This window comes from Nomascus leucogenys, chromosome 7b (assembly GCF_006542625.1).
Source record: "Nomascus leucogenys isolate Asia chromosome 7b, Asia_NLE_v1, whole genome shotgun sequence".
NCBI classification, from domain to species: domain Eukaryota; kingdom Metazoa; phylum Chordata; class Mammalia; order Primates; family Hylobatidae; genus Nomascus; species Nomascus leucogenys.
Genome location: NC_044387.1, coordinates 17219036 through 17246650, shown reverse-complemented (window position 1 = coordinate 17246650; position 27615 = coordinate 17219036). Strand labels below are relative to the sequence as shown.

Genomic DNA, 27615 nt, shown 5'->3' with positions numbered 1-27615 from the left:
ATGAAAAAAAAATTCTTCTATATGCAGTCACATTTCAGCATTTAGCAGCTCTGAAAAGAATTTAGAAAAGGTACCAATTGGCCACAAGGCTAAGCCAGACAAAATCTGTTTCTGCTAGGCACAGCTAGTTCTTTCTTCCCACTGAGGAATGTGAAAAGCAATGATACTAAATCTAAAAAAAAAAAAAAAAAAGTGCCTCATATTCAAAATTGTTTTATTTCCTAAGTATTTTTTTCTTTTTTTTTTCTTTCTTTCTTTTTTTTTTTTTTTTGAGATAGAATTTCTCTTTTGTCACCCAGGCTGGAATGTGATGGCGTGATCTGGGCCCACTGCAACCTCCACCTCTCAGGTTCAAGCGATTCTCCTGCCTCAGCCTCCTGAGTAGCTGGGATAACAGGTGCCCACCACCACGCCCAGCTAATTTTTGTATTTTTAGTAGAGACAGGGTTTCGCCATGTTGGCCAGGCTGGTCTCAAACTCCTGACCTCAGGTGATCCACCTGCCTCGGCCTCCCAAAGTGCTGGGATTACAGGTGTGAGCCACTGAGCCTGCCCTATTTCCTAAGTATTTTAACTACGTATTGCTACTTAACAAACTACCCCAACTTCATGACTTAGAACACAACCATCTTATTTGCTCACAATTTAGCGGGTCATCAATTTGGTCTGTGTTCAGCTGGGTAGTTCTTTTCTGGTCTCCCCTGGGGTCATTCATATAACTGCAGTCATGTGGCATCATGGCTGGTGCTCGATGGTCTGGGATGGCCTCTCTTACACATCTGGGGTTAGTGTTAGCTGTAGATGGGTCACCTCTCTCCATATGATCCCTCATTCTCATGGAGGGCAGCTCAGGCTTCTTCACATGGTAGTCTCAGGATTTCAAGAGGGTGAGAGCTCAGAAAGTCACTTCCATAGCATTCTGTTGGTCAAAACAAAGTACAAGGCCAGCCCAAATTCAAGGGAATGATGAAACAGTCTCTATCTTTTGATGGGAAGAGATGTAAAGCCACATTTCTTTTTTATTTAAAAAATTTTTTTTAAGTAAAAAATAAATTTTAAGTAGAGACAGGGTCTTGCTATATTGCCCAGCCTGGTCTCAAGATCCTGGGCTCAAGTGATCCTCCTGCCTTGGCCTCCCAAAATGCTGTTACTACAGGTGTGAGCCACCATGACTGGCCTAAAGTCACAATTAACAGGAGTGTATACAAAAAGGTGGGAAGAATTAGTGACTATTTTTTTTCAATCTACTATGTTAACAATGGCCCAAAATTCAGAAACAATACATAAAAAGATTGATCAATTTGATTACACTGAAATAAAAAAATCTTATACTACAAACATACCATAAGTAAAATAAAAAGATAAATCACAAACTTGGAAGAATATTTGTAATTTATATCACAGACCAAAGTTTAATGTCCCTAGCATATAAAGAGCTTCTAAAAAACAGAAGAAGGAAGGACTGACACACTGCAGGAAAATGCACTAGAGATATAAACAGACAGATTGCAGCAAAAGAAATGCAGAGTCCTTAACCATTAAAAAAAACGTTTTTATGGTCCCTAACCATAAAAAAAAAAAAACTCCAGGTGTGGTAGCTTATGCCTGTAATCCCAGCACTTTGGGAGGCTGAGGTGGGAGGATCTCTTGAGGCCAGCAGTTTGAGACCAGCCTAGGGAACATAGTCACACCCTGTAGCTACAAAAAAAAGTATATTAAAAAAACTTTTTTGGCCAGGCACGGTGGCTCACACCTGTAATCCCAGCACTTTGGGAGGCCGAGGTGGGCGGATCACAAGGTCAGGAGATTGGGACCATTCTGGGTAACACGGTGAAACCCCGTCTCTACTAAAAATACAAAAAATTAGCTAAGTGTGGTGGTGGGCACCTGTAGTCTCAGCTACTCAGGAGGCTGAGGCAGGAGAATCCCTTGAACCTGGGGGGAGGACGTTGCAGTGAACCAAGATCATGCCACTGCACTCCAGCCTGGGTGACAGAGCGAGACTCCATCTCAAAAAAAAAAAAAAAAAGACAATTTTTTTAATGTCCAACCTCACTTTTTTTTTTTTTTTTTTTTGAGACATGGACTCACTCTGTCACTCAGGCTGGAGTGCGGTGGTGTAATCATGACTCACTGAAGCCTTGACCTCCCAGGCTTAAGCAATCCTCCCACCTCAGCCTCCTGAGTAGCTGGGACTACAGGCGCACGTCATCATACCCTGCTAATGTTTTGTATTTTTTGTAGAGACAGGGTTTCACCATGTTGCCCAGGCTGGTCTCCAACTCCTGGGCTCAAGCGATCTGCAACCACAGGCTCCCAGAGTTCTGGGATTACAGGAGTGAGCCACCGGGTCCAGCCCGACCTCACTCTTTTTTTTTTGAGATGGTGTCTTGCTCTGTCGCCCAGGCTGGAGTGCAGTGGCACGATCTCGGCTCACTGCAAGCTCTGCCTCCCGGGATCACGCCATTCTCCTGCCTCAGCCTCCCCAGTAACTGGGATTACAGGCGCCCGCCACCACGCCCAGCTAATTTTTTGTATTTTTTAGTAGAGATGGGGTTTCACCATGTTAGCCAGGATGGTCTCGATCTCCTGACCTCGTGATCCGCCCACCTCAGCCTCCCAAAGTGCTGGGATTACAGGCATGAGCCACCGCACCCAGCCCCGATCTCACTCTTAATAAGGGAAATGCAAATTTAAACTGCACTGAGATATTTTTTATCTGTCACATGAGCAAAAACCCAAATGTTAGGGCACTCACATACATTGCTGTTTCTGCGTGTAAAACAGGAAACAGGCACACACATACATTGTTGTTTTGGGAATGTAAAATGGTAGCCCTCCTATGAAAGGACTTTTGTAATAGCAGCAAAATTACATATGTATTTGACCTAGTAATCCCTCTTTTCAGCAATCTATCCCAATGATACAGTGGCAAAAATACATATGCATGAAGCTATACATTGCAGCACTATTTGTAATAGCAAATATTAGACACAAGTCAAATGTCCATCAATAGGAGACTGTTGAATAAACAATCCATGGTATCCACACAATGTAGTTCTATGCAACCATGAAAAGCAATGAGAAATATTACTATCTGCAATTTAGAGTAATCTCCAGGCATATACTTGAATGCAAAAAGCAAGGTAGAAAAAGGTATGTGTATAGTAAATTATTGCTTATTTAAGAAAAAAATATATGTAATATATAGTTTATATATATTATATATATAAAAGATGGGAATAATTTGTGACTAAATTCTTATATATATAAGAAATTCTTATATATATTCTTATATAGATATAAGAAATTCTTATATATATTCTTTTATATATATATATATATATAAGCTCTCTGTCTATATATATAGCTAAGAAAGGATTTTGGCCTATCGTTCTTTCCATTTTTTCTTTGTAGAAGCTATATATATGCTATATATAACTTATATATTATATATGCTATATGGTATATATAAATACATATATATAGTTTATATAAAAAAATGGAAAGAACAATAAGCCGAAATGATTCTATATTGGAAAGTGGAAGGAACAGATGGAAAGAATATAGAGAAAGGGTATCACTATCTAACAACTCCTAACACAATCAGGAATCAATGGCTTCTAACATAATGAAGAGAAAAGCACCAAATATTATGCACCTGCTAATGGATGTATGAACATGAACTACAAATAATTCCCGCCAAAGCCAGGCATAGTGGCTCACTCCTGTAATCCCAGCACTTTGAGAGGCTGAGGTGGGAGGATCACTTGAGACCAGGAATTCAAGACCAGCCTGGGCAACATAGAGAGACATTGTCTCTATAAAAAAATTTTAAAAAGTAGCATGTGCTTGCAGTCCCAGCCACTTGGGAGGCTGAGGTTGGAGGATTGCTTGAGCCCAGGAGTTGGAGGCTGCAGTGAGCTATGATAGTGCCACTGCACCCTGGCCTGGGCAACAGGATAAGATCTTGTCCCTAAAATAAATAAATAAATAGGATTTTGATCAAACCTCTAAATCTAAATTCCAATTTATAGGCAGTATGGGGGAGAGGAACATTTTAAAACAAGACAAACACATGTGGTTGCAATAAGCAAAGTCCAGAGTGAAAAATTCTACAGATCAAATGAGTCACTTTATTGAAACCATAAATTGCAAAGAAAAGTAGAAGAGAGATGGAGGAGCAACCTATAGAAAAAGAGACTTAAAGATGTATTTACCATTTGTGGACTTTTTTTTCTTTTTTGAGATGGAGTCTCACTCTGTCGCCCAGGCTGGAGTGCAATGGCGTGATTTCGGCTCACTGCAACTTCCGCCTCCCAGGTTCAAGCAATTCTCCAGCCTCAGCCTCCCAAGTAGCTGGGATTACAGGCACTCGCCATCACGTCTGGCTAATTTTTGTATTTTTGTAGAGATGGGGTTTCTCCATGTTGGCCTGGCTGATCTTGAACTCCTGACCTCAGGTGATCTGCCTGCCTTGGCTTCCCAAAGTGTTGAGATTACAGGCGTGAGCCACCATGCCCGGCCACCTATTTGTGGACTTTAATTGGATTCTGACTTAAGAAACAAACTGAAGGGAGAGGGAAATCCTTTATGAAACAGTTGAGGAAAATTTGATCATTGACTAGATAATTAACAATAGTAAACAATTATTATTATTTTACAGACATATATCCAGTATCATAGATTTGACTTTATAACCTTACTCACATGTCTCAAGTTAGGGTTAGCTGTAGGTGGGCCCTCAGTTGTGGTGGTCAAAGGTAATGGATAGGAATATGAATACAAGATTTGCCATGAGTTGATAATTGGCAAATCTGGGTGTAGTGCACATGAGGATTCATTATACTATTCTCGCTACTTGTGTTTGAAATTTTGTACAATAAAACATTAGAATAAAAAAGTATGAAGTTTTTCTAAGATGAGGAAACTCTTTTTTTTTTTTTTTTTTTGAGACAGAGTCTCACTGTGTCACCAGGCTGGAGTGCAGTGGCACAATCTCGGCTCACTGCAATCTCTGCCTCCCGGGTTCAAGCAATTCCCCTGCCTCAGCCTCCTGAGTAGCTGGGACTACAGGTGCGCACCACCACTCCCAGTTAATTTTTTGTATTTTACTAGCGACGGGGTTTCACCATGTTGGCCAGGATGGTCTCGATCTCCTGATCTTAGGTGATCTGCCCACCTTTGCCTCCCAAAATGCTGGGATTACAGGCATGAGCCACCTTGCCTGGCCTGTGGTTTTTTTTTTTTTATTCAAACGCTCCTAGTAGACTCTATAAAATACCTAGAATTGTGGCAATTCATCCTATGATTATGAGAAGGATAAAGCCAAAACATTCTTTTTTTATTGACACAGGGTCTTGCTCTGTCGCCTAGGCTGGAGTGCAGTGGCATGAACATGGCTCACTGCAGCCTTGACTTCCTGGGCTCAAGTGATCCTCCTGCCTCAGCTTCCCATGTAGCTGGGACCACAGGCATTTGCCACCACACCTGGCTAATTTTTTAATTTTTTTTTTTTTTTTGAGATGGAGTCTCGCTCTGTCACCCAGGCTGGAGTGCAGTGGCGCGATCTCGGCTCACTGCAAGCTCCACCTCCCGGGTTCACGCCATTCTCCTGCCTCAGCCTCTCCGAGTAGCTGGGACTACAGGCGCCCGCCACCACGCCCGGCTAATTTTTTTTGTATTTTTAGTAGAGACGGGGTTTCACCGTGGTCTCGATCTCCTGACCTCGTGATCCACCCACCTCGGCCTCCCAAAGTGCTGGGATTACAAGCATGAGCCACTGCACCCGGCCAATTTTTAAATTTTTTTGTAGAGACCAGGCTGCCCAGGCTGGTCTCAAACTCCTGGGTTCAAGTGATCCTCCTGCCTTGGCCTCTCAAAGTGCTGGGAATACAGGTGTGAGCCACTGTGCCTTGCCCAAAACATTCTTGATAGAGCAGGACAACAGATACAACCAAGGTCTTGATGACTGAGCCACAAAATAAGCCAACCCTGGATATCTAGTTATATAATAACAATCTATCTAGTTATGTAATAACGATCTTTGTCATTTAATCCCTTTTGAGTATGTTTCTGTTATTTTTAGTAGAAAACGGAGGAAAATGCATTTGTATGTGTGTGCAAGGTCTCATTGCCCTCTAGCTGAAGAATATACAATTCCAGAATCCTATTCTTAGAGCCTGCTTCCCAGGATCACATCCAGTACCAATGATCTAAAGTGACATTCCCTAGAAACAGGGATTCTTTGGCCAGTCTTTTATGAGAGGAATATTCTCCGGAGAATGGAGGGAGGACAGCAGAAAAGGGCAGGGGGAAGAACTAAGCAGGGAAGTAATCTCAGCTGGAGACCAGCTTCAATCTGCTCCTTGGGGTGGGCTGGAGCATAAACTATTCAATTGTACTGCAGAGTCAGTGCCGCCTTTTGTAATACTATAGCAGTCAGTCATTGGTTGTGAACTGCCTATGGTGAGGGTGGGTTGCGGGGTGTAACACTCATAGCAGCTGGGGATAAATGTACCCAGTTAAGGGCTCAGTTAAGGGGATCTAGGCAGAGCATCGGCAGTGTCCACTACAATTTCCCAACTTACTCCATAGCCGAAACCTTACATGACCCTGCATGATCTAGCCCACCCCACCTACCCACTCCCTTTCTCTCTGAGACCATCTCTGGCTACTCTCCCTCTTTTTCACTCCACTTTAGCCACACTGGCCACCTCGCAATTCCTCAAATTCCCAGCAGGATCCTGTTTTAGATCCTTTGCCCTTTTCTGTTCCCTTACTTGGCTGATTCCCCTAACTCCTACCATTAGATGGTCCCTTATATATCTTTCAGGTTTCTACGCAAAAGACACCTTCCTCGTAAGGCTTCTTTTGGCCACCCTATCTAAAATTACAACTTCCACTTCGAACTAACACTTACAATCCTTTTATTTTCATTACTTTTATCCTTAGCACTTATCAGTACCTAACACACTATATCATTTTCTCATTTGTCTTCTTCCCTGGTTCCACTCTAGAATATAAACCGGGAGCACTTAAAACAATACATATTATGTTGTAAGTGCTCAGCTAATATTTGTTGAACACGTGAATGAATGAATGATTCCTGGCACAAAGTGCTAATCCTCAATAAATATTGTTTGAACTGAACTGAAACAGAAAATATCTACATAGTCCCCTATGTAAGTACTATAGATGGGAGAGGGTATACATATTGTTATATGCAGGGTTCTCCATAGATTATATGCTCTTTCTTCAATAATATTATGAAAGCTTACATTTCTCATGTGATGTTATGTATCTGTATGTTAATATGTATTATTTGTACATGCAAATATTAGTGAAAAAAGTAGAAGCACCAAAGCTTTTCTAATTTTATTTGACTCAAACTATATTTTAGACCTACATACCGTACAATAAAGTAAGCTGAAAGCACAGTGAAAGTAAAGTAAATACAGGTTGTATGGATAGCTCAATTTCTTTAATATAAAATGTAAATTCAGAGATGACTGCGATAAAAGAAAAATGTCTAGAAAAAAAAACCCAAAGATGAAACTATTTAAGCTCTTTACTGCAATGTCATATTCTGATCTCAGACAGTAGAAGAGTAGTAAGAAATGTACAATCTCAAGTCTCTCAGTCCTAAAATCTATCAGTGGATGCCAAAAATCTTCAAGACCCATTAACGTTTTCTAGAAAATAAGTCTTTTTTTTTTTTAAACTAAGTGTACTAAAAACACAAAAGCACTTATCAGACACTCTATGGCATTTGTTGCTGAAATGTCTACCAGCTGGAGATTAGCCTTGAGCCGAAGCAGCCTCAGAGCCAACACTGGCTTCCTCCTGTAAATCATCTCCTGACTCTGACTGAGCTGGAGAATTTTCTTCTTCTAGTTCAGCATATTCATCAGAGCTTTCGTTCTCTGTTGTATCTTTATCATTATCGATGGTGACAGCTTCATCCAGGGCAGCATTTGTAACCTCTGGGGTTGTTTCAGGGTTTACTTCCGCGGTTTCCCTCGCCGCTGCATCTGTGACCTCTGGCCCAGTTTCAGCACTGACTGCTGTGGTCTCTGGAGCAGCCTCCACGTGACCTGGACAGGCAGATGCCTCTTTTATGACCACAACTGTAGCACTGGGACTTTCTTCAGCATCTACCACCTCAGCTTCCACCACAAGTTCTTCTGGGGCTTCTGAACTTGCTTTCTCAGTTTCCGCAACATTTTCCTTTTCACCTTTAAGAATTAGTCATTAAGCAAGGTATTAATTTAAAGATCGTGGGAAGGCAATGAAACACTGCGGTCATTTAAACACGTAAGACAGAACTACAAGCACCGATGTGTAACAGTCTTCAAGGTAGATTCTCAAGTGAAACAGCAAAAAAAGAACAATGTATACAGTCTGCTACTATTGTTAGGGCAAAATGAGGTTGGAGCAGGAGGGGGGTAAGTTGTATGCCTAGATAATTGTATTTGCAAAAACTCTCCAGGAGGATTCCAAGAAACTGGTTCTATTGGTTGCCTCTTGGAGGGAAAATGGGGGATCTGCTTTTCTGTAAACTCTTTGAACTTAAAAAAAAAACACACTTGAATATATTACTTAGGCAAATATGAAGAATACAAAAATAAGTAGCTATCCTATTCACCTTTCATATGAGATGGCATGGAAGAGTAGCCAAGTTCCTAGCAGGTGACTCAGAAATCACTAATCCTCTCTCAACCTCATTTTTGTCATCTGTAAAATAGAGTATTGATAATATCTACTGCACAGGGCTATTGTAAAAATTAATTAAGGCCAGGCGCGGTGGCTCAAGCCTGTAATCCCAGCACTTTGGGAGGCCGAGGCGGGTGGATCACGAGGTCAGGAGATCGAGACCATCCTGGCTAACACGGTGAAACCCCGTCTCTACTAAAAATACAAAAAAATTAGCCGGGCGTGTTGGTGGGCGCCTGTAGTCCCAGCTACTCGGGAGGCTGAGGCAGGAGAACGGCGTGAACCCGGGAGGCGGAGCTTGCAGTGAGCCGAGATCGCTCCACTGCACTCCAGCCTGGGTGACGGAGGGAGAGCCCGTGGAGGGAAGAGGGAAGGGAAGTGGGAAAGGAAGACAGGAAAGGAAGGAAGGGAGGGAGGGAAGGAAAAAGAAGTGTAGGAAGGAAGGAAAGAAAGAGTGAAAATATAAAGTTTCTGTTCCCATGGTCACCATTTTATCAACTGAAGGACTCATTATACACAACTGATTCTATTATGTCAAATGTTCCTTGGTTGCACAAAGGCACACAGGTGGTCTTAGCCAAAACTGAAAGATAATTAGTTATATTATTATTTTTAAATAATGAGGAAAATGAAAGCGTGGATGCCTGAGCAGGGGAAAATAATATTACCACACAAAGGAGTCAAAAGTCACTGGTCAGCAATATAAATGTAAAACGTTCATTTGTCAAATGCATTCATCCAAAAGGTGTAACAGTATTCTTCAGGTTTCAGTTGAGCTTTTCCTTTCTAAATGAACTTTTACCCAGAGTCATTCTGGATTAAGCTAGGAAAGAAGCCAAAAGCGAATAGTGTTCATTGCTAGACTAAGTGGATAGAAATTAGTGCCTAAAAAAAATATAAAAATAAAATTTAAGAAATTCATTTACCTTGAAATAGATGTATCTCTGCTTTTGTTTTTTCTTTCAAATTTGTTGTATGTTCTGTGTGTTTGGCTTGGTCTGATGTGACTGTCTTGTAAGCCTGAAAGTAAATGTATGCTTAGGTTTATTTCTTGAGCTTTAAGATTTGTCACGCCACATCCAAAGGTACACTCAAGTCTCCCTGTAATCACCATTAGAAGTTTAAACCATAATCCCAATGTAGCAAAGAAGAGAAATCAGTGCACACCACTTACTCTTTTACTTCCCTTTTGGAAACCTGTGTTATTAAATAGAATACTTTAAAAAGGAAGAAAGGTGAGACGGGGGTGAGGAGAGAAAAACTACCTATTGAGTACCATACTTATTATCTGGGTGACAAATCAATCTGTACATCAAACCCCCATGACACACAATTAACCTACTAACAAACCTGCACATGTACACCTTAACCTAAAATAAAATTTTTTAAAAAGGGAAGGAAATAGATGCACTATCTTAGCCAAAGATAACTAAAAACAAGAAAGAAAAAAATGAATTATGCTACAACCAGAATATCCTGACAGGCATATACAAATATTCTCTAGCATTTATCCTTGAGAAATGGAAATCTAGGTTCACATGAAAACCTGTACACAAATGTTCATGGTACCTTTATTTGTAATAGTCAAAAACTGGAATCAGGCTGGGCACGGTGGGTCATGCCTGTAATCCCAGCACTTTGGGAGGCCGAGGCAGGTGGATCACCTGAAGTCAGGAGTTCGAGACCAGTCTCGCCAACATGGTGAAACCCCATCTCTACTAAAAATACAAAAACAGCCAGGCGTGGTGGCATGCGCCTGTAGCCCTAGCCACTCAGAAGGCTGAGGTGGGAGAATTGCTTGAACCCAGGAGGTGGAGGTTGCAGTGAGCCGAGATCGCACTATTGCACTCTAGCCTGGGCGACAGAGCAAGACATCATCTCAAAAAAAAAAAAAAAAAAAGAAAGAAAAAGAAAGAAAGAAACAGTATTGGGAAGAAAGCTATTTTAATCATAGACAAAATGTGCAGGCTTCCTTTCATTTTATATTTAAGTAGTCTTCTTTGGCCTATATTCATATTAGAAAATGATATTAAAAAATGAAAATCTCATTATTCAGTTACTATTGTTTGTATTAATTTAGCTTTTAAGAAAATGTTGGTAGTGGTTTAACTTTTAATGGTAAGATTATAGATTTCTAAAATTTATTTATATATAGTGTCTTCTAAATTTTTAATAATCAGAAACCAAGTAACTTATTTAAAAATTGTACTGCTTAATTACAAACAATTTTACAGTATAAAAATTATGCTGTGAAAATAGAAAGTCTGTAATGTTGGGGCCGGGTGCAGTGGCCCACACCTGTAATCGCAGCACTTTGGGAGGCCGAGGCAGGCGAATCATGAGGTCAGGAGATTGAGACCATCCTGGCTAACACGGTGAAACCCCGCCTCTACTAAAAGTACAAAAAATTAGCAGGGCGTGGTGGCGGGCGCCTGTAGTCCCAGTTACTCAGGAGGCTGAGGCAGGAGAATGGCGTGAACCCGGGAGGCGGAGCTTGCAGTGAGCAGAGATGTGCCACTGCACTCAAGCCTGGGCGACAGAGTGAGACCCTGTCTGAAAAAAAAAATAAAAAAGAAAAGAAAATCTGTAATGTCAGGTAGAAGGGTTGTAAAGTGACCCTTTTATAGCAAACTTCCCAGGGTTTAGTGAACTCAGACTTGAATCATTTGGCTTTGAAACATACAGAGCAAATATGATCAGCAGGAATGATAATCAACATTTTCTGTATAAAAGCAAGGAATATTTTCCGAGTAGGGTGCGTGTTCCTGACACCTTATAGGACCAATATGGTCAGTCAGTATCCCCAGTTCTCAGTACACAAAAACCGAACCAGTACACAAGTTCACATCCCTGAAATGATCATTCCAGGAACAACATTCCAAGGGACATTAGTCTCATTGCTCAAGGGGCTGAAACACAAGGCAAGGAAAAAGACTAACTTTAGAGAGAATTGAAGAGATACAATACTAGAATAATTCACCCTAATGTGTGGCCCAAAGAATCTATGTTTTCCAAATCCAGCACAGTCAAGCACAGAGTAGAATAAAGGTCTATTAAAAGAGAGGGTCTCAAATTTAGACTTTGGCAGTTATTTACAAATGATATTAAGTATTTATTAAGTATGAGAATTTAAAATATACCACAATTTTTATACGCCAGTCTGGTACTACTTTTTAAGATATACCAGACCAGGCCGGGCATGGTGGCTCACACCTGTAATCTCAGCACTTTGGGAGGCCGAGGCGGGTGGATCACCTGAGGTCAGGAGTTCAAGACCGGCCTGGCCAACATGGTGAAACCCCATCTCTACTAAAAATACAAAGATTAGCCTGGCCTGGTGGCAGGCGCCTGTAATCCCAGCTACTCAGGGGGCCGAGGCAGGAGAATCGCTTGAACCCAGGAGGCGGAGGTTGCAGTGAGATGAGATCGTGCCACCGCACTCCAGCCTGGGGGACAAGAGTGAGACTTCGTCTCAAATAATAATAATAATAATAAATAAAATAAAATAAAATAAAATAAAATAAAATATACCCAGACCCTCAAAAAAAACTGAAGCGATCGGGGCCTCTTTCAGATTCCAGTGACCCCTAATAGTCGACGATTTTGATTCGAAATGGAAAACTGCTTTTGGCTACTAAGCATCTGTGGGGTCAATTCATAAAAATCTAATATAGAGATTATTTTAGTACAGGACATGGAATGGAAGGGGAGAACTAGTATACAGGTTTTGGAGTGCCTCACATTCAGCATTTCCTCCTGAAAGTAGCCGAAGATTCCTGGCAATTAAGGCTTCCAACATTTGAGATTAAAATCACATAATCTAGCCGGGCGCGGTGGCTCACGCCTGTAATCCTAGCACTTTGGGAGGCCGAGGCAGGCGGATCAACTGAGGTCAGGAGTTCGAGACCAGCCCGACCAACACGGAGAAACCCCGTCTCTACTAAAAATACAAAATTAGCCGGGCGTGGAGGCGCATGCCTGTAATCCCAGTTACTTGGGAGGCTGAGGCAGGAGAATCGCTTGAACCCAGGAGGCGGAGGTTGAGGTGAGTCGAGATCGCGCCATTGCACTCCAGCCTGGACGAAAAGAGCGAAAACTCCGTCTCAAAAAAAAAAATAAAATAAAATCACATAATCTTAGAAATGGAAGGGAACAACTTCCATCCCTACTGTGAGAGAACAATGCCAGAAAGGGTTCTCAGGGATGGCTGGTTTACAAGTGTATAACCTTTTAGTTTAAGATTCCTTTTGCAACGAATGAGTTAGCAGTCTAGAAAGGTTTGTTTTTGGCACTGGTAAATATTAATATAATCAGGGGTATAGTGGTGTCCAAATGAAATTCATCCTTCTAGCTTCCCAGCCTATCACATGGCCTAGTCCCAATCTCTGTTTTTTTTGGTGGCCTACACCTCAGCTAGAGTGGGTCTGAGCAATGAATTCAACATTAAACAGTAGAAGATGACAGAAACAAAGGAATCTGGGCACGAGTGAAAGCTGGCAGATTAGTAGAGGACAACAATATAAGCGACAAGTTTGCAGTTTCCTGACTTCTTGAGGCTCTCAAACTTCTGAAGATTATGACTAGCCTTTAAAAAATTTCTAGGCTGGGCTTGGTGGCTTATGCCTGTAATCCCAGCACTTTGGGAGGCCGAGGCGGGAGGATCACAAGGTCAGGAGATCAAGACCATCCTGGCTAACACAGTGAAACCCTGTTTCTACTAAAAATACAAAAAAATTAGCCGGGTGTGGTGGCGGTGGGCACCTGTAGTCTCAGCTACTCAGGAGGCTGAGGCAGGAGAATGGTGTGAATCCGGGAGGTGGAGCTTGCAGTGAGCCGAGATCGCGCCACTGCATTCCAGCCTGGACGAGAGCGAGACTCTGTCTCAAAAAAAAAAAAAAAATTTTCTGAGGATTAGAATATGTATTTTGGTTTGGTTTGGCCATCTTACATAGTCCTATGAAACTGCTTCTAGTTATGACTAAACATCCCTTTATTCATATTTCTTTTTTTTTTTTTTTTTTTGAGACAGAGTCTCACTCTATCACCCAGGCTGGAGTGCAGTGGTGCAATCTTGGCTCACTGCAACCTCCGCCTCCCAGGCTCAAGCAATTCTCTGCCTCATACTCCATAGTAGCTGGGATTACAGGTGCCTGCCACCACATCCAGCTAATTTTTGTATTTTTAGTAGAAATGGGGTTTCACCATTTCTTGGCCAGGCTGGTCTTGAACTCCTGAAATCGTGATCCACCTGCCTTGGCCTCCCAGTACTGGGTTTACAGGTGTGAGCCACTGGCCTGGCTTTATTCATATTTCTGTAGGTCTAAACCAAAATATAGTGACTGTGTACTCTTATAGTTTACAAAGAATTTCTGCTTATTCTACTTTTATTCTTTACATTTTTTGTAGAGATGGGGTCTCGCTATGTTGGCCAGGCTGGTCTCAAACTCCTGCAAGCAATTCTCCTGCCTTGGCCTCCAAAGTGCTGGGATTATAGGCATGAGCCACCACTCCAGGCTCTACTTTTATTCTTTTTTATTTTTATTTTTTTTTGAGATAGGGTCTTGTTCTGTTGCCCAGGCTTGAGTGCAGTGGTGCAGTCTTAGCTCACTGCAGTCTTAACTTCCCAGGCTCAAGTGATCCTCCCATCACAGCCTCCCAAGTACCTAGGACCACAGGCACACACCACCATGCTGGGCTAATTTTTTAATTTTTTTGTAGAAATGTGTTCCCTAGGCTGGTCTCAAACTCCCGGACTCAAGCCTCCCAAAGTGCTGGGATTACAGGCATGAGCCACTGCACTACTTCACTACTTTTATTCTTTTTTTTTGAGACGGAGTCTGGTTCTCTTGCCCAGGCTGGAGTGCAGTGGCACAATCTCGGCTCACTGCGACCTCCACCTCCTGGGTTCAAGCCATTCTCCTGCCTCAGCCTCCTTAGTAGCTGCGATTATAGGCGCCTGCCACCACGCCTGGCTAATTTTTGTATTTTAGCATAGATGAGGTTTCACCATGTTAGCCAGGCTGGTCTTGAACTCCTGACCTCAGGTGATCTGCCCACCTTGACCTCCCAAAGTGCTGAGATTACAGGCATGAGCTACTGTGCCTGGCCTACTTTTATTCTTAATAAAGATTATATTTTGATTTAGAAAGTTTATGACAAAATGGTGAATGACTCAACAGTCTTATCTTAACTAAAAAATGTCTGTTATTTTAGTCCCCAAATCTCACTATTAAAACCTTTGTTTTACAGTGTTTACCTGGAGGGAATGGACATGGGGACTGGGAAGGAAAATATGCTTTTCATTTTATATATGTCTATGTTGCATTTTTTAAAAACTTATGAACAAATATGAATTTTTCAAATAATCAAACTGTGTGAAAATTTAAAACGAATAAAAATTATGGAGACAGTAAAAAGATTGGGAGGAGAGAGGGAGAAATGAGTAGGTAGAGTAGAGGGATTTTTAGGGTGATGAAACTACTCTGTATGATACTGTAATTTATTCTGTATGATATTGTAATATATTTGTAAAAACAGAACATACAACGCAAAGAGTGGATCCTGATGTAAACCCTGGACTTCAGCTAATAATAGTATATCAATACTGGCTTGTCAGTTTTAACAAATGTTCCACATCAGTGCAAGATTTTAATAGGGGAAAGGAGGAGGGGGTGTGAGGGGGTATATGGAAGTTTCTATACTTTCTGCTCATTATTTTGTAAACCTAAAACTGCTCTAAAAAAAGTCTATTAATTTTTTAAATAGTTATATTAATTTATTTTTATTTTTTTTTGGAAACAGAGTCTCACTCTGTCGCCCAGACTGGAGTGCCATGATGTGATCTTGGCTCACTGCAACCTCAGCCTCCCAGGTTCAAGAGATTCTCCTGCTTCAGCCTCCCAAGTAGCTGGGATTACAGGCATGCACCACCATGCTGGCTAATTTTTGTATTTTTAGTAGAGATGGGGTTTCATCATGTTGGCCAGGCAGGCCTCGAACTCCTGACCTCAGGTGATCCACCTGCCTCAGCCTCCCAAAGTGCTGGGATTACAGGCGTGAGCCACTGCACGTGGCTCCTATATTAATTTTTAAGTTAATCTTTCAAAATAATTCTTTAAAAATGTTAATAATAGTGCCTACCTTGTAGAATTGTTGTAATTATTAAATGATCCAGGAGTCTGGCATATGATAAACAGTCAAGTATCAGCTATCACTATTAGCATTTATAATACAATTATTTTTACTGAAAATCATCCATATTAATGGTATTAAGAAATGCTGACTTTACACATACAAAAATCTTCATAATTTAGAAAGCTGAGGTTCAAATGAAATAAAACTTAAACTAAAAAAGAAAAACCTTCATAATAGTCTAGATAATATATTCTTATGAAAACCCTGTATTTCTAATGATTGCCAGCTATTCTTCAGATGTGTATGCTTAATGACACTTAAATCTATTACTATGTTGTATATTTAATTAATCCCATGTCCTGATCTTGACGTTGCTTTGAGCTTTACCATGAGTTGTAAAATACATGAATTCTTGAGCACTGTGGTTATATAATCACTTACATAATATCCACCAGCACTGACTGTGACGCCTACAACCAGATAATAAATCATATTTGATCCAGATGATCCCGGGAATCTGTTTGATGACATCCAGCGCAGAGATGCTAGGAAAAAAAACGTTTAAACACAGTTAGCTTCACTACTTGAGCAAAACTATTTTAAATAATTACATCTTTTAAAATTTTTCTACTCAGTGAACCTAGAATCTATTAACATCAAGTGATTTTAGCTTAAGGGAGTACAGTATTACAAGGCTGGGTAATAATTCCACTTGACAGTCTCCCAATCTAATTTGATAAACACTCACGAAACCTGTCATCTTGATGCTGAGCATCATGCCTTCTTGAAAGGGGTGCAGGTGTGGGTAAGGAGAAATGACAAAAGCACTAAAAAATTTTAACAGCCAAATGAAGTGCACATTAGCAAGAGAAAGCCATGTACTGTATGTACTCCACTACAGGATTCAGTGAAAATATTATTTTTTAAAAAATGAATTCAGTATGTTTATACCTAAAATGTAATACAGTTTGTATTTATATGTTAAATCAAGCATTTATGTTGAAATCCATCATATTTCTATAAATCTATAATACACACGTAGATATGGGAAGAAATCTCAATTTTTCTCTCATAAAGCAAAGATGGGCAGATAAAAAGTTTTTAAGCCAAATGTTGCAAAAAGGTTGTATCTGAAATAGAAGTACAATTCTGTATAAACTAATAGAAACAGATAAAAGTACTATATTATTATATTTAAACATTTATTTTGTAGTACTAACATTTGCATATCCTATAATGCCCTGGAATGGAAATTTTTACAATCAACTTAAAGTTGGAAGGAACTTAAAGTATATACAACTCAAATTCTTTATTTTAAAGATAAAGACATAAAGACATTTACGTATTCTTTCAACTAACACAGCTGAGCATCTACTATGTATTTGGAATTGTTAGAAGCATTAAGAATATAACCGTGAACAAGACAGACAAGGTCCCTAGTCTCAAGCCATTCACAGTCTAGAAGGAGGGTATGAACATACAGACAAATAATTGTGATGCAGTATGACAAATGTAATAAGTGTTAAGCCAAGCTACATGCAGAGTAAAACTCAGCTAGCTGGCCAAGGTAGTTGTCATAATAGAAGAGACCTGAGTTTTGAAGGAAAATAAGGGAAAGAGGAATGGCACTGGAGGCAGAAGGTGTAACATATAAAAGCATGAGAGATTTGTGACCCAGAAGGTACAAAGTACAGGATGAATATCCCTTATCTAAAATGTTAGCAGTGGGTGCAGTGACTTATGCCTGTAATCCCAACATTTTGGGAGGCAGAGGTGGGAGGATCACTTGAGCCCAGGATTTCAAGACCAGCCTGGGCAATGTGGTGAACCCCATCTCTACAAAAAAATTTTATATTAGCTGAGAGTGGTGGTATGTGCCTGTAGTCCCAGCTACTTTGGGAGGCTGAGGCAGGAGGATCACTTGAGTCCTGCAGTGAGCTGTGATTGTACCACTGCACTCCAGCCTGGGCAACAGAGAAAGATTCTGTCCCCAAAAAAATAATTAGAATAAAATAAAATGCTTGGGACCAGAAGTGTTTTGGGTTTTGGATATTTTTTATTTTGGAATATATGCATACACATAATGAGATATCTTGGGGATGGGACTGAAGTCTAAACACAAAATTCATTTATGTTTCATATACACCTTACACACATAGCCTGAAGGTAATTTTATACAATATTTTGAATAATTTTGTGCATGAAACAAAGTTTGTGTTAAGTACTTACATGTGAAATTTTCTACTTGTGGCATCACGTCAGTGCTCAGAAAGTTTCTAATTTTGGAGCATTTTGTGTTTTAGATTTTTGGATTAAGCATGTCCAACCTGCAATTTGATGTGGCCTAACATAAAGTATAGGGGTGCAGGGACTAGTGGAAGACTATGATTTGCACAGGGCAAATCTTAAGACATGCTTACAAACCTTCAGAGCAGCAAAATCACAACGATTTCCTGTTTATGTTCTTAGTTTGGATATAAATGGACATTTCTTGGAAAAAAATTTTTTCCTTCAAATGTGCCCCAAAGGCTATGAGAAGAGGTTATCGCTTTGACTTGTGGTGGGACTTCTGATGGCTTAAAAGTACATCTGTGATCAAATAGGGAATATATAGCCTTCATATTTCTCAAACAGACAAAAATATCAGAAATATTTTTTTAAATAGAAAGAACTAAAATTACCAGAGATTTAAGTAGACTTAAATACAAATACAATGATGGACAAGTTACTTAAAAAGGCAATGAAATGATAAATTTTTCAATAAGGATTAATTAGACAAATTTTAGCACATTCATAAAATGTGAAACAAATAGACATAACTTTTGCAGAACAACGTTTACTTACATGAGAAAATACTTACAATCTATTAGGTGAAAAGTCATAGCAAAATACTCTGTATGGGACTATCCCAGATTTGTGGAAACAATGTGCATAAGGAAGGAATGAGGAAAAAAATGGTCTGGAAAACTAAATATACTAAAATGTAATTAGTTGTGTTCACTGAGTAGTAGGATTACAGGTGAATTCCATTTTCTATTTTACCTGTTTTTCCCCAATTATCTATTATAAACCTAAATTATTTATTCATTAAAAAGTTACCCTTTTAAGGCTGGGCTCGGTGGCTCACACCTGTAATCCCAGCAGTTTGGGAGGCCGAGGCAGGTGGATCACCTCAGGTGGGGAGTTCAAGACCAGCCTGACCAACATGGAGAAACCCCATCTCTACTAAAAATAAAAAATTAGCTGGTTGTGGTGGCCCGTGCCTGTAATCCCAGCTACTCGGGAGGCTGAGGTAGGAGAATCACTTGGATCCGGGAGGCGGAGGTTGTGGCGAGCCGAGATCACGCCATTGCACTCCAGCCTGGGCAACAAGAGTGAAACTCTGTCTCAAAAAAAAAAAAAAAAAAAAAAAAAAAAAAATTACCCTTTTAAAAGCAAAAAGGAGAGAACAAAATGTGATGAGACACAGTTAAAATTTTTTCCTTCAATAAAACTGAAAAAAAAATTTTTCATCAAAGTAGAACGTATCAACCAAAGGTTAATTGATGTCCACGACTGAAGACAAATTTGTTTCCAATCAATAACAGTTCTTAAATACATTTTAAGTGCTGCAGAAATAGTAGTTAGATGAAAATCAGAGAAAGACCAGTACCTTTACAAGCAGCATTGCTAGATACGTATTTAAAATTTTTAAACTACTTCTATTTTGCCGCAAATTGGGAAGAAAATTATTTGGAATTTCTGCAGCTACAAAAAAAAGGTGCGTGTGTGTGTGTATTCGCGTGTGCGTGCACGCGCGCATGATGTCGGTGGGGAACGCAGACAGATAAAACGAAAGGCCACGGTCAGAGGACTAATCTTTCTCCCCATTCCCAACGGAACAGTCCCGTTATCTTCCGAAGTTTAAAATAAATGGCTTCTCCCTACTTCATCAGTGTATATATATATTTAAAAGCTCTATATCATTTGGTATAAAGGTCTAGAAAAATAAAGGCAATAAAGATCTAGGAAAACGAAGACGTCTTATTTCTGATACTTGAGGGGTAACTTCCTTCCACCAGCATTTTACAAGAAAAATAAAGCGAGTTAGTCAGACCTCCGTCCTTCCCTCCCACCACCACCAACACAGGCCTAATCAACGTGAAAAAAAAATCGGCCCATGGAATTCTCCGCGCACGTCTTTCTCTCCGGCTGGAATCCACCCTCTGGGCTAAAATTACCTCGGAAGCCTCAGAAAGTGAGGCTAAGCGAAGAGAGCATTAAGAACGCTTCACAATGTTGTCTAAGAGCCGTCCCCCAATCGGGAGTGGAAGAGAGAGGGGTGACGGATGGGGACTAGGGAAAAGCGGCTGGGGCAGAACCGCCGAGGAGCGCAAGCCTGGTCCCAGAAGAAAAACAATCTTCCTTGCTCACACCTGTTAAGCACCTACTATGTTCCCAGCACTATACGAAACGCTTTCCTATATGTCCGTTTTTATTTAATAAGCTTCCAGTTCACACTAACACCCTCCCTTATTTAATTTCTGAGTATCCTGCTTTTTCTCGCGTATCCTCAGAACCAAAGGTGTCGATATTTGGACTACAGAGCCAAGCAGCTGCAGGACGACCTGCAACCTCAAAGGAAAGTGCCCCGAAGGCCGCTGCCTTTTTGGGGGTTGTGGATCTCAGAGCCAGGCGCTCGCGGGGTTCAGGCTGCTGAGACCCTGCCAAGGGCTAGGTTTATTTACCCCACGAACATTCGCCCAGCGTCCACTGAGCGGGCCCTGCCTCACTGCCTCGCAGCGCTTCCCGGGCCGGCTGGCTGATCGGCGTCCGCCTTCCCACCGTTCCTCCGCTTCCTCAGGAGGGTGGAGAGCGAATGGTGCCTCTAACAATAAAAGTGGTAAGCTGCGACTTTGTCAGCCAGGCACGTTTTTAAGTGCTTTTAACCATACATTAACTCATCAAAAAGCAAAACCATCATCACCCTCATTTTATAGATGAGGAAACAGGTTAAGCCATTTGTCCAAGATCAGGATGCGAACCCAGATAATCTGGACTCAGAGGCACCCTGGAAAAGTTCCCTACTTCCAAAGTCTGCAGGAGCTTCGGGACGTCTTCCCGGGAGTCTCCCCCAATCTCCTCGACCTCCAATCCAGGCTTCTGCTGCTCTGGGTCGGGTTTAGCCAGCTGGGTGCCGGCCGGTACCCGGGAGCGGGCGAAATCTGCACCGGAGGCGCCCGTCCTCCTCTCCGGGCTAGACCTCCTTACTCACCGTCTTTCCCGAGCGGCGCGGGGTTGGGGGGCGCCCTCAGCGGCAGCGCCAGGGTCTTGGAGACCGCCCTGCGGAGATACATCGCGACCGCTGTCCGCCGCGCAGCAGCCTCGGTACCCAGGCGCGGGCTGCCCTTCCACAGAGAGGCTGAGAGCCTGGCAGCGCCCCGCCCGGAGGAGGCACGTCGACCTTCATCTAGCCCCGCCTCTGCGGCCCCCGGGAGGTGGGGAGACCTTCGTAGTCCTCACCATCCTCCCCTAACCCATCTCCAGCTCTGTTGCTTTCCCTGAGGTCTCTAGAGCTGACCGCGGCATCTCAGAAAAGGGATGGGGAACCTATAAGTCGCCGTCGCCTGCCTGACTCATTCTGTACCACTCAATGTAACTCCTCACAGCACGCTGGAAACGTTTTAGGAATTGGACGAGATTAAAACAAGGACACAGTTTATCATGCTGGATGTAATCTGAACCCACTTTTTCTCCTGCATTCCGTTAGCTTTCCTAGGAGAGGGAAGGATAGCTGGAAGTTTCTTAGAAATGCGAAGAGCCTCAGCCTTCCATTAGCGCACTGGGTGATGCTCAGAATCGTAAGAAAATCTGCAGACAATGGTTGAATTTCTAGACAGCTCACTGTTACAACGACTTTAAAATATCAAAAACACTGTATATTCCTCTATGGGATGTGAAATTAATATTTCCACATCAGCGGCCGGGCGCAGTGGCTCACGTCTATAATCCCAGCACTTTGGGAGGCCGAGGCAGGCGGATCACTTGAGGTCAGGAGTTGGAGAACAGCCTGGGCAACATGGCGAAACCCCGTTTCTACTAAAAATACAAAAAATTATCCGGGAGTGGTGGCGCGGGCCTGTAATCCCAGCTATTCGGGACGCTGAGGCAGGAGAATCGCTTGAACTCGGGAGGCGGAGGTCGCAGTGAGCCGAGATCATGCCACTACATTCAAGCCTGGGTGACAGTAAGACCCTGTCTCAAAAGCAAAACAAAACAAAACAAAAACCCAAAAAACAAAACAAAACAAACAAAACAAAAAAACACATCAACTAAAAATACTAAATTATTAGTTTCTTCCATCTAATCGTGGCTACAAGAACTTGTCATGGTTCGAATATGGAAACCAATAATTTATTACGTTTATAACATTGTCTAAATGATTACTCTTTGGAAGACACCATTTCCTACTATAATAATCCCTTATGTGTGTTTGGCACTTGAAAAATTATAAAGCACTTTCACATCTATTATCTCTTTTAATTTTCACTGCAACCCTCTGAGGGAGGTGGCAATTATTCCCTTTAGCAAATGACACCACTAGGTGGTGGGTGGGAATGTCCAGGGATTTACTGGTGGTCATGAATTAAAAAAACAAAAAGGACATGAACATAATACTTCTAGCTTAAAGTTCTGTTGACATGTAACAGGCACAATATTTGTTCATTTGCTATGTAAATAGACGTTTCTCAGAAGTTATAGTCCTGAACCCAATTATAATTATATTTAACGTATTATCATAAGAAGAGTACAAGCCAATGATCAGATTGGTTTTTTGATACTCAGAAAGAGAGTTAACTAATTTAATCACTAGGGTGACGGAGCAAGACTCAGTCTCAAAAAAAAAAAAAGTTTACAACATAGATGGGTGTGGTGGCACATGCCTGTAGTCCCAGCTACTCCGGAGGCTGAGGTGGGAGAACTGCTTGAGCCCAGGAGCAGTGAGCTGAGATCTTGCCACTGCACTCCAGCCTGGGTGACAGAGTGAGACCCTGTCTCAAAAAAAAAAAAAGTCACACACAGTGGTTCACAGCACTTTGGGAGGCGGAGGCAGAAGGATTGCTTGTGCTAGGGAGTTCAAGTCCAGCCTGGCAAACATGGCAAAACCTCATCTGTTTTTTTTTTTTTTCAGAAAGAAAAAAAAGAGGCACATTAGATACGAAATGTAAAAAATAAAGTAAAAAAAATAAAGGATATAAAATGTGCTCAGCCAGTTGGAGGAGGCAGTGCTAGATTCTGACTTCGAGCCTAAGGTGAAGCTCAAGGCTCTCCTGCTACACTCTGCTGCCTTTCAGTGTGGCACATGGCGGGATTCATTGTATCCCACCATCTCTTATTAGATGGTAAGATCCAGGGGGAGCTTATCATGCTCTCTAGGTTGAATGTGGCCATACCAGCTGGGATAGAAAAGAACTGTGAGAAAAATAGTGCCATTTCTCCAGATTATTTTCCTTAGTTAAAAGCTCATGCCTTTCAAGTTGAAAGGAATTTCTATCTACTCAACTGCTCCTGTGGCTTTCCATTTTGATGGCAAATTCTTTTCAAATCTTGATGAAGCATTTTCCAAGAGAGGACATACCCTCAAGTTGTCAAATTCACTCCATAGCAGACTGTTTCTTCCAAACCCCAGATAAATTTAACACACCTTTGCTATGGAAGACTCTGTAAGGCTCAGCCAATAGTTTCCTAACTATTAATCATACTGATCATAAGGCTGCCCTTGAGCACATCCTTGAAATTGTTCTTCGTTTGGTTGGAAAAACAAGAATTTAGGGCCAGAGATAACTCGGCTTATCTTAGATGACCTCCATTTAACTGTGATTATTGACAAAGATTATATTAGTCTTGAAAACATTATTATAAAGGTCCTCTACTGGCAACATTAATTATACTTTCAAGGCTTAAGAGCTATATAAATAAAAGAAATTTTCGAAGTCTGAGTGGTTTCCTGGATTTCACAGAAATATCAGCTAAGTTTTTCTGAGCACTCAATTCTTAAGCTATTGCCTATATGTTTTGAGAGGAAAATACTGACACACACTTAAACAATTTAGAGGAGCAACTAGGAGGACAAATTGGTAAACAGTTAAGAAAGTCCTGATAAGCATATTTTTCATGGTTTAAACTACTTAAAGTGAGGGAGAAAAGATAATCAAGATGGTCAATTCTCAACTTTTTTTTTTTTTTTTTTTTTTGAGATGGAGTCTCGCTCTATCACCCAGGCTGGAGTGCAATGGTGCGATCTTGGCTCACTGCAACCTCTGCCTCCTGGTTCAAGCGATGTTCCTGCCTCGGCCTCCCTAGTAACTGGGACTACAGGTGCGTGCCAGCACACCTGGCTAATTTTTGTATTTTTAGTAGAGACGGGGTTTCACCACGTTGACCAGATTGGTCTCAAACTCCTGACCTTGTGATTTGCCCACCTTGGCCTCCCAAAGTGCTGGTATTACAGGTGTGAGCCACTGTGTCCAGCCTGACTATTCTTGAAAGTCATTCAGTACTATCCCCGTCTATTAACTATCTCTTCTGTCACAAAATAAACATCAGATTTCCTAACACTTCTGTATTATTTTCCTAAGGATACAAACTTGGATGGTTTAAAACAACTTATTCTCTAACAGTTTTCCGGAGGATAGAAGTCTCAAATGAAGACGTTGGCAGGGCCATTCCCTCTCTGAAACCTGTAGGGGATGTAAACTAAAAATAAAATCCTGAGCTCCCTGCCAACTGAATAGACCTCCTCTTGGCCAAGGGGACCCCAGAAAAATCTTAAAAACCGAGTTCCTGGCCATGATGGGATGGGAGGTCAGACAACTCTTGTTACACCCGCTCCCTTTTGCACTTTAGATACAATAACTGGCCAGCATAAATGTTAAAATAGAGATCCTAAAACTGACGGAATACACTTTGTGGCAATAAGATACCAAATTATAAATGGAAGTTTAAGGCCATGCTAGGCAAGGGTTAAGTCACTCACTCCTACACTTAAAGAATAAACTATTTCTAACTGCCACAGGTTTTTCTTTTTCTCTAGCAGCTAAATAAGCACTGGCCTCCGGATAAGGAATATTAAAACAATTGTCATTCATCACTAGACACTAACTGACCCCCTTCCACAAGCTATAGCTACAGCTTTGATTGGACGAGAGACTGATTTCAGTAACTTTCTCCTGATAAGACCACTGGGCTGGTGTGGTGGCTCATGCCTGTAATCCCAGCACTTTGGGAGGCCAAGGCAGGAGGATCACTTGAGCCCAAGAGTTCAAGCCCAGTCTGAGCAAGATGTTGAGACTCCATCTCTATTTAAAAAAAAAAAGAAAGAAAGAAAATTGGCTGGGTGTGGTAGCACCCACCTGTATCACTTGAGCCCAGGGGTTCAAGGATGCAATGACCTGATTGTGCCACTGCACTGCAAGGCCGTGTTCCTTTGGGGAGGAAAGAAAAAAAAAAAAGACCACCTACCAGGGACTGGCTCTGGCCTGTTTACAGATGCTGAACACTTGAGTCCTTCATATCCTAAAAAGATCTTTTGACATATAGGGCCTAATTATAATACATTTAAATGTTAAGTCTCTACTCCAAAGCTAACATAAGTTGCATGTTACATGCATGTTTGGTCAATACGCATGCATCAGGACTAATATCATTTGGCTCTGTGTTCCCACTCAAATCTCATGTTGAACTGTAATTTCCAATGTTGGGGAAGGGACCTGGTGGGAGGTGATCGGATCATGGGGATGGGTTCCCCCCTTGCTGTTCTCATGATAGTGAGTTCTCACAAGATCTGGATATTTGAAAGTGTGTAGAACTTTTCCCTTCGCTCACCCTCTCTCTCTCTCCTGCTGGCCATGTGAAGAAGTGCTTGCTTCCCCTTTGCCTTCCACCATAATTGTTAAGTTTCCTGAGGCTTCTCTGAAGCAGAAGCCTGTACAGCCTGCAAAACCATGAGCAGATTAAACCTCTTTTCTTTATAAATCACCCAGTCACAGGTAGCTCTTTTTTTTTTTTTAAGACAGAATTTCACTCTTGTTGCCCAGGCTGAAGTGCAATGGCATGATCTCAGCTCACTGCAACCTCCGCCTCCCAGGTTCAAGTGATTCTCCTGCCTCAGCCTCCCAAGTAGTTGGGATTACAGGCATGCTTCACCATGTCCGGCTAATTCTGTATTTTTAGTAGAGACAGGGTTTCTCCATGTTGGTCAGGCTGGTCTTGAACTCCCAACCTCAGGTGATCCACCCGCCTTGGCCTCCCAAAGTGCTGGGATTATAGGTGTGACCTACCATGCCTGACCAACAGGTAGCTCTTTATAGCAATGTGAGAATAGGCTAAAACAAGGACCTTTGTGAATATTCATAGCTCCTCCTGTAACCTGTTGAATATGAATGCTTAGCCAACTGTCCAGCATAAAGCTTCTACCCCAATCCCTTCTCCTCCAAAGTGCCTGTCTCTGGGCTCTGCTGGAGGCTATACTTTCCAGTCTTTAGGATGGCCACCTTGTAGGCTGTAATCCTTTACAAGAAATAAAGTTTCCATTTCCAAACTTGTAGATCTTGTGATTTTTAAGTTAATGGAGAATCCTTCTTTGCCTTTTCTAGCTTCTGTTGTTTGCCGGCAATCCCTGGCTGTAGATTCATCCAGTCTCTGCCTCTGTCATCACATGGCCATCTTCTCCTATGTGTCTCTTCTCTTAAATATACTAGTCATACTGGATTAAGGGTCCACTCTACTCCAGTATGAACTCATCTTAACTAATTACATCTGCAATGACTCTATTTTCAATTAAGTCCACTTTTTGAGGTACTACGGGTTGGGATCTTAACATATCTTTTTTGGGGAAACAATTCAACCCACAACTTCTTATATCAGAAACTTAGTTTATATAGCCTGTTTTTCCAAGGCAACTTAATAATTTCAAGTGTGACTACCTAAATCTTGAAGAAAGGTCTACCCGATTTTGATTATTAAACTATTTGACTATACTTCACATATTTTTTTGTCTGCATCTTTCTTTATATGGGAACTTTTTTTTTTTGAGATGGAGTCTTGCTATGTCGCCCAGGCTGGAGTTCAGTGGTGTAATCTTGGATCACTGCAACCTCTGCCTCCTGGGTTCAAGCAATTCTTCTGCCTCAGCCTCCTGAATAGCTGGGATTACAGGTGAGTACCACCATGCCTGGCTAAATTTTTGTATTTTTAGTATAGACCGTGTATTTTTAGTATTCTTAGTATTCATATATAATATTTTTAGTATAATATTTTTAGTATTCACCGTGTTAGCCAGGATGGTCTTGATCTCCTGACCTCGTGATCCACCTGTCTCGGCCTCCCAAAGTGCTGGGATTACCGGCGTGAGCCACTGCGCCTGGCCTGGAAACAATTTTATTACTGAAAGAATCATCCCTTGACCACAGGCAGCTCTAAATTCCTTTGGGGAAGAATCAGAATGATTCTTGCTCAGTCCAGCTACTCTCTTGAATTGAGAAGTAACTCAGGAACCATTTGCTGTGGATTTCTCTTTACAATGTGGATTGAGGAAGAGAAGGTCCATGTGCCAAGAAGATAAGGCAGACTCACAGATAGCTGAGTCAAGAGCAAGAATCTTAATGACATTTGGGTCCCAGGCTTCAGTTGTTCCTGGGCTCAGGTCCACTCTTATTCTTGGGGTCTGTGAGTCACTCTATCCTCATTTTTTTTTTTTTTTTGAGACGGAGTCTCGCTCTGTCGCCCA

The 27615-nt window shown here is 41.5% G+C and overlaps 1 protein-coding gene across 1 annotated transcript; it reads right to left on the bottom strand.

The window, feature by feature from the left end:
• Positions 1–7371: 7371 nt before the first annotated feature.
• Positions 7372–21364, bottom strand: MGARP (mitochondria localized glutamic acid rich protein). The gene is made up of 4 exons (XM_003264672.2): positions 21103–21364; positions 16290–16393; positions 9641–9734; positions 7372–8236 (listed from the first exon to the last, which is right to left on the bottom strand). Exons 1-4 carry the CDS (start codon positions 21182–21184, stop codon positions 7800–7802), a joined length of 717 nt encoding a protein of 238 aa, XP_003264720.1. The 5' UTR covers positions 21185–21364; the 3' UTR covers positions 7372–7799.
• Positions 21365–27615: the final 6251 nt, after the last annotated feature.